This window comes from Mercenaria mercenaria, chromosome 18 (assembly GCF_021730395.1).
Source record: "Mercenaria mercenaria strain notata chromosome 18, MADL_Memer_1, whole genome shotgun sequence".
In the NCBI taxonomy this organism is placed as follows: domain Eukaryota; kingdom Metazoa; phylum Mollusca; class Bivalvia; order Venerida; family Veneridae; genus Mercenaria; species Mercenaria mercenaria.
In genome coordinates this window covers 17,741,698-17,763,545 of record NC_069378.1, presented here as the reverse complement: position 1 = coordinate 17,763,545, position 21,848 = coordinate 17,741,698, and the positions used below count along the sequence as shown (strand labels likewise).

At 36.0% G+C, this 21,848-nt stretch overlaps 1 protein-coding gene across 1 annotated transcript in view; it reads right to left on the bottom strand.

Annotated features, from left to right (window-relative positions):
- Positions 1 to 2,393: 2,393 nt before the first annotated feature.
- The window catches only part of LOC123538853 (uncharacterized), a 109,940-nt gene continuing 90,485 nt past the window's right edge, over positions 2,394 to 21,848 (bottom strand). Inside the window, exons 20-23 of the mRNA XM_053529684.1 lie at positions 8,887 to 8,985; positions 7,595 to 7,762; positions 5,983 to 6,150; positions 2,394 to 4,272 (exon numbers count right to left, since the gene is read on the bottom strand). Coding sequence (XP_053385659.1) covers positions 3,848 to 4,272; positions 5,983 to 6,150; positions 7,595 to 7,762; positions 8,887 to 8,985 — 860 coding nt within the window. The 3' untranslated portion in view covers positions 2,394 to 3,847. The remainder of the gene's footprint in view (positions 4,273 to 5,982; positions 6,151 to 7,594; positions 7,763 to 8,886; positions 8,986 to 21,848) is intronic.

The following is a 21,848-nucleotide window of genomic DNA, read 5'->3' as shown; positions in this document are numbered from 1 at the left end:
AATTCATATTATTGTTAATTATTTCAAAGAAACAAAGAATTTTACCTTGAAGTAAACTAATTTTATCATTTTTTTCCAAGTTTAACAGGTGAGCTCATAAAAATCGGAAGTTAGGAACATAAGGGGTATATTAAATAATTTTATATAGAATTGCAGTGGAAAAAGTTCTTAAATGCTCCTAAAATGCCCCAGAATGCAGGGAATGAAGCGCTGAATTTCAAAATTTTCCAGGGGACATGCCCCCGGACCCCCTAACTGGTCGGCTACTTTTCTATTTCAGCCTGTTAAAGAAAATATTGACAACCATATACTGTAAGCGGCTAACATAAAAAACTCGAATTATTAATTATATAAGGACAGACAGCGCAGCGGGGACGGTGACATGTTTGTCATAGTATGGGGTCAGTCGGACCCCCTCTGAGAAAACTGGCTGGATCCGCGCACGGACGTACACACAAACCTTACCTTTAACCAAAACGTTACGGGTGTATAGCTATCCATTACCTCTCATAAACAGACTCAGTCATACGGAATCTGCTATTATTTTGCTTGGTTGCATTCTATGCTTCTAAAGGATCTTTTTACAGACTTTATTGTACAGTTTCCGGTAATTTCTATAATAATGCAAGAACATATAAAGCCTAGAATGCGAAATTAATCGAATCAATTAGGATTAATTATTGGATAGAAAATTGGATATGGCCAGTGCTCGGAGCACGGGAGCGTGGTGTTTTCTATTACATTTCAGACTACATCAAACTGATTCCGCTCTAATTAGTTCTTTGTTGCAAGCCATTGGTCCGACGGATCTTATGATAGGTTTTATTGTTTACATATTACAAGTATTATTCCGTTTCAGTAACATCATGTATCTTTGTAGAAATTTGGTTCATTATCAAGGTCAGTTGTTGTAGCACCTATCAAAGTGAATGATGTATCGCTTTGGTACAAACTTTTGAAAAACTAAGCTATTCTTTCTCGTGATCTGTTGGTCAGTTTCTGTAAGCCCTCTAGTTTTCCGACTTCGTAACCTAGAAACTAGTCAAAGGTTCATATACTTCAGTCATTAATATATGCATTCCGGGACGGGATTGTTAAAGACGAGATGTCGCTTTCTACGATATATCAATCAAAACTTATTCCCATTTTAGTACACCTGGTGTAGACAAAATGCAGAATTTTCTCTCTTTGAAACAATTATCGGTTACAAATGAAATTTTACTGACTTGTTGGAATACTGACTTTCATATATTAACGTTTTGCCTATGTAACAGCTCTAAAGCAAGTAAAGGCTTGATGTAACAATTTATTTCAAATTTTGACGATTTCTACCAAAATTTAGGAGTTGAAATACCCCACCCACCGATTTAATTCTAGAAAAATTCTGCTTATGAGATTTTCCTCCCTTGAGCCGACCAATTCTATTAACCAATAAAGTTATCAAAATATCCCTAATGAAAACACTTTAGTTTGTCTAGAAATACGACATTTCTGTAATCCTAGACAGTGACAAAAATGCAAACGAAGCGAGCTGAAAAAACTGTTGTCTCAAGTTTAAGCTATCAATAATGTATGCCTGCCGGATTTTAGGGGCAGGGGAAACCTTTGACCAGACCCTAAAATATGGCGTTGAAATGTATTTCTTAAAAAAATCGGTTTGCATAACTTCAATTTATTCGGCATTTCAAAGCCATTTCTTTAAACATATATAAACGAATTACCTGTAGAAGACATGTATCTTTATAAACTTTGAACAATCAATGTACAAGTAAAGTAAGGAACTTTAAGTCACCACGGAGGACCTGAAGTCGTCATGATTTTCGCCATGACGTAACTCGTTCATGGAGACAGTTCAAAGCCTAAGGGATGAAAATCTCATGAGCAGAATTATTCTAGAATTTAATCGCTTGGTTAAAATATACATGAAGCGGCGCTTAGTCCATAAAGAGCATCCGTTCGTCCGACCTATATCAGTTCAACTACCTTTCATCGCCATGTTCAGCACATGGGCATGTTTATAATATATATTTTCTACAGATAATTATTTTGAAAATAACGTGTCATGCTAAAGTGCAGTTAAACAGCTCAAAGATAAAAATATTTGAGCCGTGCCATGAGAAAACAAACATAGTGGGTTTGCCACCAGCATGGATCCAGACCAGCCTGCGCATCCGCGCAGTCTGGTCAGGCTCCATGCTGTTCGCTTTTAAAGCCTATTGGAATTGGAACTGTTAGCGAACAGCATGGATCCTGACCAGACTGCGCGGATGCGCAGGCTGATCTGGATCCATGCTGGTCGCAAAGCCACTATGTTGGTTTTCTCATGGCACGGCTCATTTATCTTCCGAATAACGAACGTCTTGTAACATTTTGATAAAATTAGCGAGAGAGAATGATGGAAGAATGAAAATCGACGACTAAAAGACAATGACGAGTTAAAAATATGTCTTTTCTATTTTCTTTCAGCTTATTAAAAGGCTGGCAAATATGTTAGTAACGTTTGAGCACCATTTTCTTTCAGCTGGATAAAGATGGGCATAAAGTTGTATCCTTAGGCATAAAGAACTGATTTAAAAGTATCTTCTTCTTGTCGATTACCAGACGCGACCCGTGTATTGAATGTTGTCAAAGATATGTTATTACGTGTTCTAGAACTATTGATTTCATGTTCCGTTTCAGGAAGCCTTTGTTTCTATAATTTTATTAATTTATCGCAGTTAGGTACTGTACTTAATAAACGTACTTTTTGAATACATGTTAACAGATTCCTTCGAACGAGTCTGCTAATATTTGCTTGGATACGTTCTACGCTTTCAAAAGCTCTTCAATAATATCACGTTCAAAAATAGGTCGCACTTTCTTAATTCCTTGGTGACCAACGTATGACGGGTTAGTTCTATTAACATCGATATATAACGCATTCTTATTGGATGGCATATTTGACATCATGTAACAGAGATATAGAAATATTATGTCTTGAAACATAATAATTATATTTGTAAATAATCAATTTTAAATAAATTAACAACGCAACAGCATCAGTATGCTGATTCTTTTTTTAATAAAAATCTGCACTTTCCTTCATTTAGACATGGGCACTTTAAATCGATTATAAATTATTATATTTTACCTACACATGCACAGACAGTCTGTTTTCTTTACCTATGATGAAAAATATATAAAAGTAAGCAATATCTCCAATTTTCAATACAAAAAAGAAACATCAACAACATTAACAAAAAACAGGGAAAATATATATGGCTACATGTGTACATACGACCAGTTTAAAAGAAAGTCACCCACGGGAAGGAAGCTAGGTCCAGCCCCATGCATTCTCGTAATGCTTCTGCTTCACGCACTGTAACTAGTGAAACATTATTTTCAATATGAAATGTACTAAGTATATCCCTCAGTGCGTATACATGTGCAGCAGATATGTTTTACTATTTACACATTGGTTCCGTCCAAAGTCAAGTGCTATTGCATGTGTATTGAATACTATTGTGTAAGGATAACACGGCCAGAGAAGAAATATTAGATCAAAAATCAAGCAATACTTTAATGTATTTGTATAATTTGGACTGCTTACACAAATATCTATCTCTTCAAAATTATTATAGGATTAATCTTTATGAAAAGACGTTAAAAGGAAAATAATGACAAACAAACAAACATACAAAAACAACCCACTCGTTTAAGAACATGACACAGGTGGAGATATAAACGAACAAAAGTGACCTGTCATTTACGAAATCATTAAATTTTATTCACGTCCTTTGATGCACAAACATAACTCATTTTTTCTCCAAGTATAAATCAATAATCAGATAATTTCATTGTTATGAAACTAATTGTCAGGATAGAGAAGGAATCCTGTAAAGGAGGACCAGTACTCCATATAAGTACTCGGTTGACCATTACAAGCACCCAGGTACACGGTATTGCCCTTGTAAAGGTGAATTACAACCGACTGGGATATTGCCGCGCTTCCTTTGTCTGTATCATCGTCTGTTGGATCGACACTAATATTGATCAAATCTGATGCACTTTTGTAGAGAAGACAAAATACATAATCCACCCTTGTGGTTGCTCGTTTCTTCACAAGCGTAACAGAGAAATGGTAGGTTCCAGGTATAGAGCAGATGAAAGTCCCGGTTGATTTATCGAAGTCCCCACCATGCTGGTATATGGTGTGGGAGAATGTTAGTTTCTTAGTGCCATGGAAACTGCTGTAGTTGTAAGGATTGCTAACAGAGAAGGCAGAGACGAGCGCTGAATTATAAAATATATACAATCTGTATGTTTGTGCACCAAAGACCAAATAAATATTTCAAAACGTCTTTAATTTCACTAAGAATATAAATGATTGATTGTCATAGGAATACATGTAGCAGTTTTTTTTATCAGTTTCTGTATTTGCTGCATACATAAAATAATTATATAAATGTTCTTTCTGAATAATTAACGTACACATTTTTCGGCGGAACTAGTCAACTGATCAATTCATTGTAGAGTTTAACCTGCTTTAGCGGTCACCTGTATAAGGCAACCATTTGCCTTAAACAGACAGTCTGCTATCTTCTTAAACTTACTTTTTTCTTATCATAGCTTGTCTTAAGCAGGTATCTGCCTTAAGCATCCAGATTATGTCTGGCTGCTTAATACAGGTTTGACTGTTCACAACATGTACATTTTGTTTTCCAGAGTTGAAAACAATACTGGCTAGTCTGGAGATGTTTTCGAATCTGAACTATTTAGATGAAATGGCTACATTTTGACAAATAGCTTTTCTCGCTTTTTAATCCTTAAACGCTCAGAATGCCTTTGTAAACTGCAACATTTTGCTTTACGAACATAAAATATATTAATTTCTTGTTAAATTCTATTTCTAATAATTGTTTTCCTCTTATATTTGAATCTTGATGAAAATAATAGACTGAAATTAAATTTATTGAATTTTGTTGGTCCATGTTTGGTTCTTACTGTAAAATTTCATGTGAAGTATTGAAAATACTGGTAGCTCTTTTCTAACCATACCATCTGTATATGGATAACTGTTTCATGTGTTTTAACATTAAATATAAAGCTCAATGGAACTTTAAACATTACTATTTATTAACTACAAGAGAAACTCTTATTGCTGGTTCTTTTTGATCATTGAGTCCACTCAGTTTAACTTATTTTTAGCAGTCACGAAAAGGACTGACTGAAAGTAAGTGTTATAGACAAGCAGTCACTATATTAAAGATATTAACTTTTGAATAAAATTCTATTATGCGCATCATATACTTAGTGTTTATTGTTTCCAGTTATGTACATGCAACTTAACTGTTTTACACTTTAAACCATTCTTAAAAAGCTGATACGAAAGTTACGTTTATAACAATACCAAAAACACATACAAAAGACCGCAGTACGCAGTAAGAGAATCTTATTTGTCCTTTTTCAAAATAGACAATAGCTTCTTCTCTTACTAATGGGAAAATAGATTTCTTAAAAAAACGTTTTCACACCTGTTTTGTGTTTTAAACTAATGTAAAGAAAACTACACGCCGGTGTTACTCTTTGATACTTAAGTGACCATTACAGCGCATTCTTGTTGTTTTTGCTGGCCTTTGACCGCGTTAGACAGGGTCAAGCTATAGAAAGGGTACTATTATAGAGTCTCAGACATTTAATGGCTGTACATGAAAATGATCGTTCTTAGCACGTTATATGCAAATGACCGCTAATGCAGATTAAACTGTAATAGAATTCCGCACTAGGGATATGTAGGGTGTTGCATATTTCATAAACATACTCAGTCCATCGAAACAAATCTGCTATTATTTTGCTTGGTTGCAATCTTTTCTCCCGAAGGGTCTTCTTATTGATTTTACTTTTATTAGTTAAGCTATTGATTTACACAGTTTAAACTAGCCGTGAATGCAATACATAACTATTAAAATCTTACACATAATTTTATGTAAAACAAAAACATACGAGGACATCGTTTCGTGCTGCACGATAGAGTCTGAAGTGAGTTCCCGATACAATATTCTCCGCCATCAGATGGTTTCGGGTTAGTACATGTCCTTGACCTTGAATATATTCCACCACCACACGTTTGGCTACATGTAGACCAGCTTCCCCAGTTCGTCCATCCGCCATCTAAACACACCAGGAAACGATCATGAAATACAATACCTAAATATTTTACGGATATCATAATAATAGGATAAACACATCTACATTAGAAAATTAAATTTAAGGTTCATATCCTTTCCGCAGCCTTAACGTACTAAAACGTATTAGCGTCTGATGGCCCTTTCACGCTTCCGTAGAAACAACATTTATTAAAAGAAATTTATTTTTAAAATATTTCTGAAATGCCTTGGTCTGCAGCTCTCAAATACTGTTATATCTTACATCTGAGGCATATACTGACACTGTCAGACAACATCAAAAATGACATTTTGAGCGATTTGATGAAGTTCCAAAATTATCAATGTACCCTTGGTCCGTTACGGACCCCGGTGGGATTTATGTTTATCCCGAGCTCAAATATCTTTTCGTAGATGAAAAGCTGACATGCCATACTAAAGCCCAGGTAATTTCAATTCGTCCACGCGCATACATTTAGACGGGGTGACCCCTGCGCGTGACCCCTGACTATCTACGAATCAAAATACGGCTTTCGTTTTCAAGTTTAGCATTTCTACTTTCATTTTCTTTACTTCCGAAAATAGCTGAAAGTCGAGTGACGTCATTTTCTGTGTTGTAAAAAACAGACATATGTCTGGCGAGATTGCATAAATATGTGCTGGCCGTCCTAAGGATATAAAACAAAAACAGCAAAACCATCACAACTACGGTTCATGCTCTAAATGAAATTATACAGTCCCTATTGAGCGTAGTATAATTTCGTTATTTTTGGAAACATTAATATGTTGGAAACATTAATATGTTAACTGATCTTCTTTGAAAAAGCATTTTCCTTGTTTGCAAGTATATCTAGCAATGTCAAGATACTATTTCATAAATACAAAATATGCTGTGCATAAAAGCGAAAGCGAAACGAAAAGGGTTAAAAGTTTAATGAAATTTTGAAAACACTTTTGTAAGTTGCAAGTGGATTATTTAATTACGATCGTGATGATTGGGATTGCGCTTAAAAAGGAAAATGATGTATCGTATCTAAGGTCGTATAAGGGATATGATCGCATACTCTTTTAAAACTGAAGACAAAAAAAGTATCAAGAAAATATACAATACCATGTTAAATGACAATAAATGCAAGTCAAATAGATATTGTTAAGTGTGTTGAACAATGTTAGCTAAACAACATAATCGAGAAAGCACTTTGTTTCACAAGTGACAACTTTCAAAAGCAAAAAGGTTCAATGTTAGGCTTACAACAGACTTAAAGAGAAGCACTTTGTCTGAAAATACGGAGCGATCGTGTATAAAAGAATTAGTTTTTACAAAGAAGTCACCCTGTTTGAGAAATAGGAACATATTATTCGCGTTTGTATGAAAAAAAATTGCATTATCACTGAGGTATTAATCCAGGCGTTTAAAACGAGAGAAAAAGAATATAGAATAAAACTGATACTCCGACATCTTGTACTGTCACATGTTTTTGTTTGCTGTGCATCACCAATGCAGTATTGTCCAAGGATAGAGGGTTTAGGGTTAGTACATGACCTTGACCTTGACTGTATTCCACCATCACAAGACACACTACATGTAGACCAGCCTTCCCAATGTGCCCATTCGCCATCTAGAAAATTGCAGAAAAAATCGGTGTGGGGATGGTATACTTATAAATCTCCAATAATTTACAATTATTTCAAATAAAAGAAACGCAGAACCTATGAACATATGTAACTATAAAACATAAAATCCTTCACATTCTTTTTCACGGACATTTTTCTTCTGAAGTCAGCATGTATAGGGCACTTGGACACTTAAATAAGTGTTTTAACATGTACTATTAGTTAAACTGCTTGTTGGTGACAGGATACTGGACATACGCTGTCGATGAAATCCACATCAGACGAGAGCGAAGCTCGAGTCTGATATGGATTTTCGAGACAGCGTATATCCCGTATCCTGTCACCAACAAGCTGTGTAACGATTTTATCTTGCCGACTACCCTTTACTTACATGCTATAATCAACACATTTTGTAAATTAACAAGGCTACTTACAGTGCAGACTGGAATCCTACAATCATTTGTTTGGTCATCATGTTTTGTTTATAGTTGATTTACACCAGCCATAAAATGCACAATGACTTGTGTTTTGGTTAAATCACAAAACACAAAAGCTCATTTACACAGGTTATGAATTGGTTTAGATCAGAAACACTAAAAAATATTCTTGTTCCATCCCTTCGAAAGTCACCAGATTTCACGAGGTCACAAATGTCTTGATACTTCAGCTTTCATCCCGTTTCCTGTTAAATCATTTATCTTGCACGTAGATTAAATGATCCTACAACAAACAGCTGAGTAACAAATATGTCAATTCCTTTATTTTACGATGATTTAACTTAAAAAAAAAACAACAAGATTTCAACGTCCGTGTATCCCATACAGAGTTATTCCTCTTTTACGGCTAACTTTTGTTAAACTTCATGAGCCTCAACTTAACAGAATGAAATCGGCAAGAAAACACTAAATTTACTCTCGGAAACGATACTATTCCTGGAGCTAATAAATAATCTGACTTGATTCACTTATGCCAGCAGTGTGACAGCCATTTTGTTTTAATCAAAATTCATATCTGAAATATACTAGCAGGATATGGAATATATCCTGTTTCCACGTGACGTCTATTGACCAATAGAAATGCAAGAAACATGTAGGAGGCAATATAAATGAAATTTAACCGACACAAATACTTCTACTATATAACACACGTGAACTTAGCACTCTAATAACAATATCACATGTCGAAGAACAAGAACTCCAATCAGACCAAGTCGCCCAACCACTCTCTACTGAAATATTTTTCAAAATGGTATCTTAAATATATTTTACGTAGATCTTTATTTCAACGGATAAATACTAACGTATGGTAAAATAAAAGGTCTGTTTTCTAAATCACGTCGTGCAAAAGAGATAAAGTTTACGAATTTCTGTTTAATTTATTTCATCTGTTTACTCTAGCACGTTGCAAAATAATGTTTGTTTGATTTTAATATAGATGTCTGGTTTGAACGACTAGCAAAATAGTATATAGTGGGTAAAATGAAACATAAATTTGGTGACTTTGGTAATTTGTCTTTTGTTTACTATTAAACACCTGAAAATTCTCTCTACTCAGATGTTACTCTTTTATAGGGATAATCTCCTGCAAAACATGTATGTATAACAAAAAAAGGGACTTATTCACACATGTTATAATTGAGCAGCGTAACATTGTTGGTTTCATATCAGCAGCCTATGGTGATCATCTTATTCAGTTTTTTATTAATTGTAACTTGTGTATGCTAAATGGTCGTAATTATGTATACAAAGATTTTACATCTGTTTCAAGTAAAGGATGATCTGTTGTTGACTTTTGTTTATAATATCATTAAAATTTGCACCTTTTTACTGATTTTAAGATCACACGTGCCACTGATGTTATTTGAAATATTGTATCTTCAAACTAACCAGACCACTGTGTAATTTCATGGAATACAGAAATAAGTGTCGGCTTGCAGTCTCATCTGGTAGATTAATATGAGCTGGCACCAAGTTTTGACAATTTAAACCTTTATAGTGTTCCAGTTGACTTTTTGTTAGACAATGATACATTGAATAAAATTAACTATCTACTCGAAAGGTTTGAGCAGTTTTGTTGTCATTTTGTGGAATAGACTAATATGCCTTAAGCTGATCACTAATAATCTTTCTAGGAATAGAAAACTAGTAATGAATTAATACTATCATAATAATAACATTATATTACAACATGTGTCTCCTGTGCACAAGTAAAACTACTCAGTTGTGAGTGGAAACTTTTGGCAATTACAATTACTGGGCATTCTTGAAATTTAACGTGTTTATAAGCATATAGAATGTGAAATAGCAGGTTTTATAGTAATTTGATAATTATATATCATTTAGGAAAAACCATTTTCTGGTAATATTTTCTTCTAATGTCAAATGTGTGCAGAAGATGTGATTTCAAAACCAATGTCAACTAATATTTGAATAAATATGCCTCAGACCATACACCTACACCATTTATTTATTACATATGCAGAAAAAATAATGTTATACACATTTTTTGTCATAAAGCACTAGAATTATGTCCATCTTACTGGAAATTCACTAAGGTTTAAATATTTTCTGACTGGTTTTCTCAACTCTTTCCCAAAGTTATTTCCTTAAAATTTGAAGTGTCTGGTATCATATGAAATAGATGACCACCATAAGAATAAAAGTTTGAATTTTCAACATTATGCCACTTTGGTCTCATTTAATCACACTTTTAAAACAAATGCCTACGTAAGTTTACTGGCTATATACAGGTTGGTGTTGTCAGAACTTGTTGTCCGACCCCTTCGCCCTTTGATAACGTATGTAGAAACTGTTAATGTAATAACTTCATATTAAAGAGTAATAAAATATCATTAAGCTAGCACTAAGAGATCGATTTTGTATTGGACTAGTAACCATAAAAATGAATAAATATAGTGATATTTAAACTCTTGTTTGTTCGACTATTCCATTTGAGATCTGTGTAAACCTACTGTATATCAGCAATTTGTAGGGATGCAAAGAAAATGTTATATTATTAGTTAATTCTAATGTGTTTGAGCTCAGTTTTGATGAAAGCTACAACTCTCGTGCCCGCTTACCTAAAACAGATCTGGTGTTATATGAGGAGGTGGTGCCTGAACTCACTTTCTTTGGGTTGATTTTTGTGTTGGGTTTAACGTCCTACCGAAAAAGTTATAGACATATGACGACTTTCCAGCTTTGATAGTGGAGGAAGACCATAGCTGTCCCTCCGTGCATTATTTCTTCACGGGAGGGAATAGAACCATTCTTCGGGTTGAGCAGTCATATTGACCATCTTCCGTGATCTTGAGTACATAAAATATTGTACAGAACATAGCTCTTTGTAGGTATATGAGAAAGAATACTTAGAAATATAGAGACCTATACCATATTGTAGACTGAAGTAAGTTAGTAAACCTCTCTTGTTTATCTTTCCGAGCACGCGAATGGAAAAAAGCTATGATGTCCTAAGTGAATATAAGAACGGCAGAAAATCCAATACGGCTGAACAATTGCAGGTGACAACATTTCCGGAAGCAATTCCTATTCAAGCAGATAAAAGTACTTTTGTGACAAACATAAAATTTATTATTCTGCTTAAAATGGAAAATATATCTCAAAAATGTCAGAAAATGACCTAATGAACAACTGCTTAATGGCGCAGCAAGTTCGATTAAAAAAAATTGATTTGATCAATTATCATTTTCATAATTGCCAACATAAAATCTATATAGCCTTGTTTTCTATATTAAAATGCCAGTTCAGGTTAAAGGTGGATAATCAGATTTTGGCCATGTAACGGATTTATTCGAAACTTTAGCATCTGATCATTTACACTCATTTATGTTCACTTAACACTTAATACAAATTAGATTTTCACTGGAGGTATTTTTAAAATTTCATTTTCCTATCCTGGTTGCCCAACCAAGATAGAGTTATTTTATCATAAGTATACATTTGATAAACATACTTTGCCTAAGGAAATGTATAAATATTAGACATATTGTAATATATTTGTAAAATATTTGCATTAAAAATTATGTATTTAGATGGAATTCATTAGAAACGCAAGTTTGAAAAATTATTATTACCTCCCTTTGCCTATCTTTGTTGCGCAACCAAGATAGATTGGAAATAAATGAATTCAGAAGCTACACACAGCTTTAAAACTTGCATTTTGGTTCAGATTGTTCAATAGTTGATATGTCTATCAAATGCAAATGTAAAACTAGACATTGTATCGAAATAAAAAGAAATACCCAGCTTTTTATATACTTTCATATTAAAGGGGAGTAATTACAAAATTTTATAAAAATAATAAGATATACATTTCAAATAGGAATCTAACTCTTTGTAATTGGTCTTTTTGTTCCTTAAATAATTCTCTACCAGGATATACAAAAAGTAAAAAATGTCATTAAATGTTGATTAAATGTGATTGACCACCTTTAATGCGCCGACTTCATGGTCAGATTGGGGCCTCCGTGGCCGAGTGGTTAAGGTCACTGACTTTAAATCACTTGCCCCTCGTCGAAGTGGGTTCGAGCCTCACTCGGAGCGTTGAATTCTTCATGTGAGGAAGCCATCCATCTGGCTTACGGAAGGTCGGTGGTTCTACCCAGGTGCACGCTCGTGATGAAATAATGGAGGGACACCTGGGGTCTTACTCCACCATCAAAGCTAGAAAGTCACCTTAGTAGTGTGTTTGTGAGAGATCCGCCACGTCGGGAGCATGAGCGGAGCGGATCAGATCGGATCGGATCGGATTGGGATCGGATCAGGTTGCGTAATCAATTAATTACTTAATTAGTTAATTAGGAGAGATTGCATAATCGGGGTGTTAATTACAAATCAGGAGATTTTATCTCATTTCTTGAGGGGAGAAAAAGTGTATTGAGAGGGATTAGGTGTTTTTGGCCACTGCTTATCTTTATCAATTAATTATAGATAATTCGTAACAATCTTGTTAGATAAAAAGTGCACACACACAAGCGAACTCCAGTTAAATGAAATGTTTATTTTATCGTCTGACTTTGTGAGTGACGGATTCCACGGAGAACTTTCTTTGTGCGAGATGTCTTGATAACATTCAAAAATCTGACAGACTGTAGACATTTAAAATGTGAATTTGGATTTCAGAAAAGAAAATTCACATGTTGTCTTAAGGATGTTTCCTAAACGAACTAATTATTCACAACGCTGTTAAATATGCATAATGACGTTTTTGGTTAAATACTACTGGTTGTTGTTAAATGCAAGTTTACCTACGGGCCGTGCGGAGTTGTGCACATATATCACTACCTGTCATAAACAGATTTAAGTCATGTCTATTATTATTTTCCTGGGTTGCGTTCTATGTTTCTAACTGGTCTTCTTATATATTTTAATATTAATGGTTGATCGAATTATTCGAAAATCAAGAAAATATGACTGTCTCGTCACCATCATAATATGTCCCTCACGAGCGGGGTGTGTCCCAATCATTTATCTATCTCTTTAAATGTTGCCCGATTTCGGTGCAGAATAGATAACATCAACATCATTAAGACTTGCGCAAATGCACCTGTTGTTTCGCCATCTTGTCGTGCGTTGCAATGTTTTTCATTGCTACTTGTATGTTCTATTAATGCTTTGTCAATAACACTTTTAAGGGTTCTATTACAAATAAACTCACTTTTTCTTATTCATGTGGGCACCCTTACATTTCAAGTATTATCAAGTTAAGATATAAGAATTTTTTACGCCACAATTTTTTTCTTGTACCAATGTTACTTTTCGAGTATGTTACAAGTCTGCCTCGGGAGATGCCTATATCGATTTTCTAGGATTCTCACTTTTGACATCGACTGATTAGCCAGTGGTATTTATTTATTTCTGAAAAATACATCTACCTTAAACAAGACGTACAAAAATACCGCATGTAATGCTTCATTTCTGTGAACTGTTATTTGAACCTGTTACCTGTAGTTTCTCCGCCTTCCTATGAATATGTTAACAATATAGTTTTATTCAATTTAAGTTGTGATTACATCAACCGGAGTGCATACCTTTGAATAAGCGTTGTATTTTAAACTGCATTAAATTCGGATAACGGAGAAAATTTCTGCATTACTGCAGAAGACAAGAACAATTCGTTGTTAAAGTAACAGCATAGTTTCTCTATGTTACAAATTATCTTACAGTTACAATGATTTACAATAGGTAAAGTTTGTGAAACTCGCGAAGACGTGAACTATTGTCTTAAAAAGTAGAATTTGATCATCCTTTTTGCTTACACCTTTTGTATGGAAGGACTGATGGCAAATATTGACATTTATCATGCCGCACACGTGAACCTTAGGGGAAAGCAAACATACTCATGGCAATTCATGCATTCGTCTTCTTGCGCTCGAAAACCGTATCCAAATACAAACACTACTATTCAGAATAAAACAATTATATTATACCCTCTCAACTTTCACAGTTCATTCTGGAATCGAATATTTTTGCGTTAAAAGGTATTATATTACTTTCAAGATTTCTGACAGAATACGGTGATACCTATATCGATTTTCTGGGATTATCACTATTGACATCGACTGATTAGCCAGTGGTATTTATTTATTTCTGAAAAATACATTTAGTGCAGCCTAACTAAAACAAGACGTCCAAATACCGCATGTAATGTTTCATTTCTGTAAACTGTTATTTGAACCTGTTACCTGTAGTTTCAGTATATTTTTTATTCAATTTAAGTTGTGATTACATCAACCGGAGTGCATACCTTTGAATAAGCGTTGTATTTTAAACTGCATTAAATTCGGATAACGGAGAAAATTTCTGCATTACTGCAGAAGACAAGAACAATTCGTTGTTAAAGTAACAGCATAGTTTCTCTATGTTACAAATTATCTTACAGTTACAATAATTTACAATAGGTAAAGTTTGTGAAACTCGCGAAGACGTGAACTATTGTCTTTAAAAGTAGAACTTGATCATCCATTTTGCTTAAACCTTTTGTATGGAAGGATTAAAGGAAATATTGACATTTATCATGCCGTACACGTGAACCTTAGGGGAAAGCAAACATACCCATAGCAATTCATGCATTCATCTTCTTGCGCTCGAAAACTGTATCCAAATGCAAATAATCGTACATGTAATAAGAATAAAACAATTATATTATACCCTCTCAACTTTCAAAGTTCTTTCTGGAATCGAATATCTTTGTGTTTAAAGTTATTATATTACGTTCAAGATACCTGACAGAATACATAGATGTAAGCTACATATTGAAGAAGCGCGCGCATTGCTAAGGCGATTTCGCTGTGTATGTAAGGCGTATTTGTACGTGAGAAATTCGTTGTGCACCTATGTTTAAAGAATATACAAATGTATCTCAGCGCCTTGTTTATTTATCACTGCTTATCATCAATAAACGAATTCATCCCACCTCGGCAAAGAATGAAAAAACATCTCGGATCAGTTCAGACCGTTGATTATCTATCGATCTTTGTTCGCAGTCCAGTTACTCGGATTACAAGCTTAGTTTGGAATACTCTCCGTCATTTACTGTAAACCTAGAATTGTTTTCGCGCTTTTTAAATTGGTGCCTTTCGCGGGTAGTATATTTCCGTGAAATTAAATAGCCGCGAAAAACTCTGTTCTAACAAAAACGCGAAAGATTCTAGCTTCAGCTTATATAGATCGCTTTAAAATGGTTCTGTGCTTACACATACCTGGATATTTATAATTCATATTCTAGTACCGTAATTGTATAACATGAGTGCACAAATCCACATTATTTCAAATGATTAACAATTTACTTATTTATGCAGCAACAGCATTTTCAATATCGATCCGTAAGGCAAACAGGAGATAAAAACAAAAACAATATGCATCTATCGAACGACATATACATGCAATTTGCAGTCGGCAGCCAATACGATATATTATTTGTAAGTAAAATATTGTGTCTATTTCTGCTAAGTGTGGATTAATCGCCTATTTAAATGGCAAACAAATGACAGTGTAATAACACATGTAACAGCAATTTACTGACTGTCAATAATTGGAGGTGTGAATAACCGTTGATATGGCTGAAAATGATTAGGGTGCATTTATAATTGAAGGGTACAATAAAACTGAATGTTTCCGAGAATAGTATAAATGCAACTATGCAGTGATACTTACCTTATTATACTAAATATGTTCACTTGCGACTTCATATTAGCGGGATTCGCGATGGATGTGATTCCGCGGAGATTTGTATCCGCGAAAATGTTCATGTTTTGAAAAACGCGAAATATTGTATCCGCGAACATTTCTAGGTTTACAGTACTAGTTTGAATAGGACGCCTTAGGTGCTGTATGTACACAGTGTATTCAGTTTGCCGCACGTATATGTAAATAACGATAACAATCAGTCATGCCGGTTAACAGTGCCAGCGAAAAATTTGCATGTATGAAGTGCATTTCGTTAATCGCAAGTATATGAATATAGTGTTAGTTTGGCGCTGTACGATAGCTATCTTGCTGTGGCGGTTCCCCATGGTATTACAAATGTAAATAATAAGCAATAAAATATGGATAAATATGTTGCAAGGAAATATCGAAATTTCCAACAGAGACTATCAAGCACAATCCGACGCTAAACACTTCAAGAAAACTAGCCAGTAAGTCAGTCGAAGATATCACACGTTGGTTTAAGAAAACTGAGTATGTTCGTATAGCTGGTATCGAAAGGAATGCTGATAGTCTCGACTGCTTAACCCAAAGTGTATGATATGAAATATCAATTGCCAAATATACATCCAAGAAAAGTGATTGAAATTGTATCATAAATGCGGTCAAGATCTGAGAGGACAATTTGCACTTCTCTGCGTCAACTTAGAAGTCTGTCGAGATTAAAATTTTGTGTTAAAATGCTTACTTATTTCTGTCTTCTAAGTGAAAACGAAATTTTCATTTGGTCTCTTTCTCAACAGTCTTATAAAATGCGATTCTTGTGTAATAACATCTTGAAGAGCGGTGTTTACTGGATTTGCGCTTTATGTAATGACCTTTCCTTGTGTACAAGAGTCCATGTAAATTTCCTGATAAAGGAAGTATATACAAGCATGTACGGACGTTGAATTGTTTTTTGTTGATCGGCGCCTTATAAGATAAACATATCGAGTATAGGACTTATATTGTGAGGCGCTAACTGACAAACAACCAGACAACAAATACACACACACACACACGCACGCACGCACGCACGCAAACACACACACAATCAGTGAATATTCAAGTGACAGCACGTTTAAGCCGTTAGGTTATGATATGGACAGGATAATCGACGAGATAAGTTTATTTCGCTATCTTGCAGTGGCGGTTCCCAGTCAAAGAAAGCAGTTGCTTCGCTGTATTTCGAGACAACAGATCAAAGCAATTTCGGAAATTAGTTTAAATCTGTTGCATGGAAATATTGAAATTTCCGACAGAGACTTTGCGAGCTTAATCAGACACAAAAACACTCTGAGAAAACTAGCCATCAAGTCGTTCGACCACAGTACAAAACGTGAGCTTATGTGCAAAGACGCAAACGGATTAAAACTTCTAATGCATGTGTTTTTGAAACATTTTGACAAGTGCACTGACAGCGAAGCATCTTGCAGTGAGGGAGATTTACCAGAGACTTCACCAAGAACCTCTATCGACCAAACGTTTCAAAATGACATCGGAGACAGGACAAGGCTTTCGCAAACTCATTCTGATTCCACTGACACGCTATCAGCAGCTACTTCAAAAACAACAACAACAACAACAAGCGGACTTGATACAACAGCAGTATCATCAGCAACCACAACAACTACAGCGGCAACACGAGAAACACCTACATTAACAGCAGTTCATGGATCAGACACAGGAAGTCCAACCCCCGCATCGCCAGTGTGCACAAATAACAGGGCCAGCTAAACCGATTGAAAGTTCTATCAGAGAGCACAGCGGACGGAAAGAACTAGCCGAAACATTGTCAGATTTAAACAGTAAACATGTGGGCGGAGAAATTCGGAACAAACCTGTAGGCGCAAACACGGGCAATGTTACTCGATTTAAAACCCGCGCGAATGGCACTAAAACTGGTGTAGTGTCTAAAAGTTTTAAGAAGAAAAAGGGTTGGATTCCATACTGAACACTGACTTATTCATGATCTCACACAAATCTGAATGGCCAGTTACTTGTGTTGTGTCTTATTATGTATATATATAATTATCATGTTTTATATTGTAAGCGTGTAAATGGAAGAGACTGAAATAAACAAACTTCACGGAACAAAAAGAAGCAAACTCGCGTTACAGTTACACAAGGCTTTTAATTTCACGTTAAAATTGATAATATGATCCCGTTAAGGGAGGTTATCACACAATGGATTAATTGCATTGAATATCACAATAATGAATTTTTCAAACCTATGACATGATTAAACACAAAACTTACACATTTTATGTTCATAGCAAAACTGGCAGTGTGAAAGATAGCGCATGCAAATAAAAACGATACGGTCTTACTGATGTATCAAATGATCAAATGCTGATAACGTTCTCTTGAATTACGATAAAAGGTGTTATCACAGTATAAATGAATAATTTGATACTAGTATATAGATGAATGAATAAATGAATACCTTTTAAAACTTATTTTAACACTGACCTGTATAAACACTTGCTATTGTCTTAATAAAACATGAAAGAAACTTTTTGATTTTGCTGTCTTTCTGTCTGTCTTTCTGTTCCTTGAGTTTTAACGCTACAATCAATGGTTCACAGTCTCAGGAATGTTCATTGCCGAGGGAACAGTGCCCAAAGCTTACGGAATCGACAGCATTAAAGTGGTATCTTTTCGTATCGAGTACATTTAAAACCTTTTTGTTACCGATACCTGATAGAGTTTTTGACCAAAGTGTCTTATTTCTTTAACATTCGTCTGGTGACAAGAGCCGGAAACTAGACACTCTTTGCAAAGCTCGTGCCGCAGTTTCCTGGAGCAGCCTTTTCTCGCTTGTTTGAATCCCTTGTCTGTTTTCATGGAGTAACATTTAGGACTCAGAGCCACAAATTCACAGCAGACATGCCCGGGTAGTTCAAATTTTAGCTTTCCTGGAACCATTCGGTTGTGATCACTTTTAAGCGGATGAGTTTCGGGCAAATTTGAAAAATCGAATAAATGCATAGATTTCTTGTACCTGTCATCAAGGTCAGAAACGCCGGTTGTCTTTATTACGAATAAGTCGGTGTCCCCCGAAAGGAAGGCAACCTTACCCCCCTTTGCTAAATCTGTCTTGACGGAATCGTAGTAAAATGAATACACCGCGAGTTTTGATAGTTCCAAGACACAAAATCCTACTGTTATTGGCTTTGAGAGCATCACAATTGGGCGGTGCAGTTGCACCGCTGTCAGATTTTCGTGAAACACGCGCAGGCAGTCGAATGTTGTTTTTGACACGTACCTCTTCACACTTTCACTGCTCGTGCATATCCTCACATCAGTATAGTTCCTGGGATTCTCATAGCTTTTTCCTATAGAAAAGAAAAGACAGTGTGGAAATAAGAACAGGTGTTATTACAACAACATACATAAATGTATACATGCACACACAACTAAAATTCAACTGACATAACATAGGCCATAGACTTTTAACATAAAAACAATAGCAGCCGCTGAGATGTTCTTTAAAAATAGTTTAAATTTAAATTTACTTGTTTCAGCACATTGTGTTTGTTTGTTTTTACAAGTATATGCTCATATAGATCGATCTACTTTAAAACGCGCAAAATGAAAAGAAATCACATAACGCAGCTATGTGTACAGACGCTTATCAACTACACTCCCGTGTCGCACCATTTCATACGTTAATGTCAGACATACCTGCTACGAGATTACTGATGTTTTTCCACATTTTTCTGTACAATGACGCACGTGCCGACATTCTCTGTTCGGAACAGTGTTTCATGAAGTTTTCTAGGAATGGCACCTGAGTAAATGTCAGGACCCTGTGCACCCTCGTCACCCGGAGGCCGTGTCTGACGTAAAACTGCAAGTTCCTGTAGTGTAAAGTGTACTTGCTTTTGTCTCTTAAAGTGAGACAGAGGCACTTTCGCGCAGACAGGTTTTCTAGGTCTATATTGCACGACGCTGCAGTGTTTCTGGTGTACGCAGAAAGGTCGTCTTTGGTAACATACATATGTTCTGGAGCCATTGGAAAATCTGTAAGGAAAAGGAAAAGGGGCTATTTAAGTTCCATAAAGCTTTAGATTTAATGTTAAAAACTGGAGAAGCAACTCTGCAAAAAATGTGTTACGCATAATCACGCGCGCACGAACGTTTACAGTTTGAGCCATAAAGGGAGGTAATTAAAAACAACAGATTTAATAAAACTTTTCACTATGGTCGTCAGTATTCAAATCTGTAAGTAAGTGATAAGGACTTACCGTCGTGCGTTTCGTGAACGTCGGCGTCGTATTTCAAATCCACTTCAAGGATGTAGCCATGGTCGGCATCCTCTGGCACGGTCATGAAATCGATCTGCTCAATTTCCGTTTCGGTTAGAAAGCGAAACCCATGGGTCGGCAGCCTTGAGGACATCATAGTTGATGTGTAAAGGCCATTGAAATCCAGAAAATCGATCCTGCTCTCTTCCGCTGTTTCGTCGTAGAGATCCCTTGGCATTTGTGGATTGTTTGCTCGGGTCAGTCTCGGGGTGCCAACGACAGCTAGACCTCCTTAAATGGAAAAGAAGATTTTTTGCTTTAAGTTCAACGCCCATTTCAACATTTGTTATTCGGTTTTGTAATTATAAAGGCGGCCATTTTTTTTCAGACGTATAAGCGTATCTATATATTCTATGCTTAGCTATATGCACGTGTGCGAGGTGTTCAAACACGAATATAGGTCTAATATATTTTTAACCCTTATCCTGCTAAATTTCTACAATGAATTTGTCCATCTATCAATTTGGACAGTACCTTTAACTGTTAAAAGGGGTGCATAACAAAAATATACTGACTTAATAGCGAACAGTGCAGATCATGATCAGCCTGCACATCCGTGCAGTCTGATCATGATCTGCACTGTTGCAAAGGCAGAATCAATCGTGTCCAGCATGATAAGGGTTAAGATAATGTTATTAAAGGAACATTCTCTCACCTCTGATCGCATTCTCTACCATCAGATGCATCTCTACGTCCGTCAGTAGCTCTAGTGTGGTCTGGGTGAAACGAAGTGCGCTGTCAAAGGCGAAACTTGCTAGGGAGTAGTATCGCAGAGGATCAAGTTTCAGTTGTCTTTTCACGTTTTGCCTGACCTTTGACACGATGTCGCTCATAAACAGACAGTCTGTGACCAGCGCTAGTTTTAGATACTCGCCTAGACATTTCTGATCTAGAGAGTCCCAAGCAGCTACGCCCCTTTGATACTGGTCTGTCGTGATGTCGGTGCCCTCTATACTGTCGCTGAACGACGCTATAGGCGGCAGGCAAGTCTCCACCAGTCGTTCTGGGCCATCAATGTAGTCTCTGCAGAGTGGCACTCGCCCGGGCGACTGGATGGGCACTGTGCGCGACGGCCAGTTGGCCAGAGTGTGTTCGAAACAGTCCTCCCCTTCCTCCAGAGGCAGATCATCGACGAGACTGTCAAGAGTGAACCCTTTGAAAAAATTCTGCCAGTCTATGTAGCGACTTTTGTCAATTGTTATACTCGTGTATGTGTCTATAGTTTTGGGGATGACAGATATACTGCTGGCGCCGTGCAGAGCTGCGGCCGACATTATTATTCTGCCATCGTAAGCCGAAAGGTCGTGCATGAGAACGACTATGTGATTTGGATTCTTGAAATTCAGATTGCACGAGTTGCATGCGCGGCCACGAATTTTTCCAGACACGTGATCGTGATCCAGTACCACCTTCTGTCCCGGAAGGAAAGGATCATCACAGATGTGACATTCGTCGTTTGAGGCCTCTATGTTGCGCAGACCATCGTCGCAGTACTGCATGGGCCGGACAGCCTCCATGATAGCTAGTGCACGATCTTGTTCTCCTTTCATTCTTCTCAGAAATTCCATCATGACTTT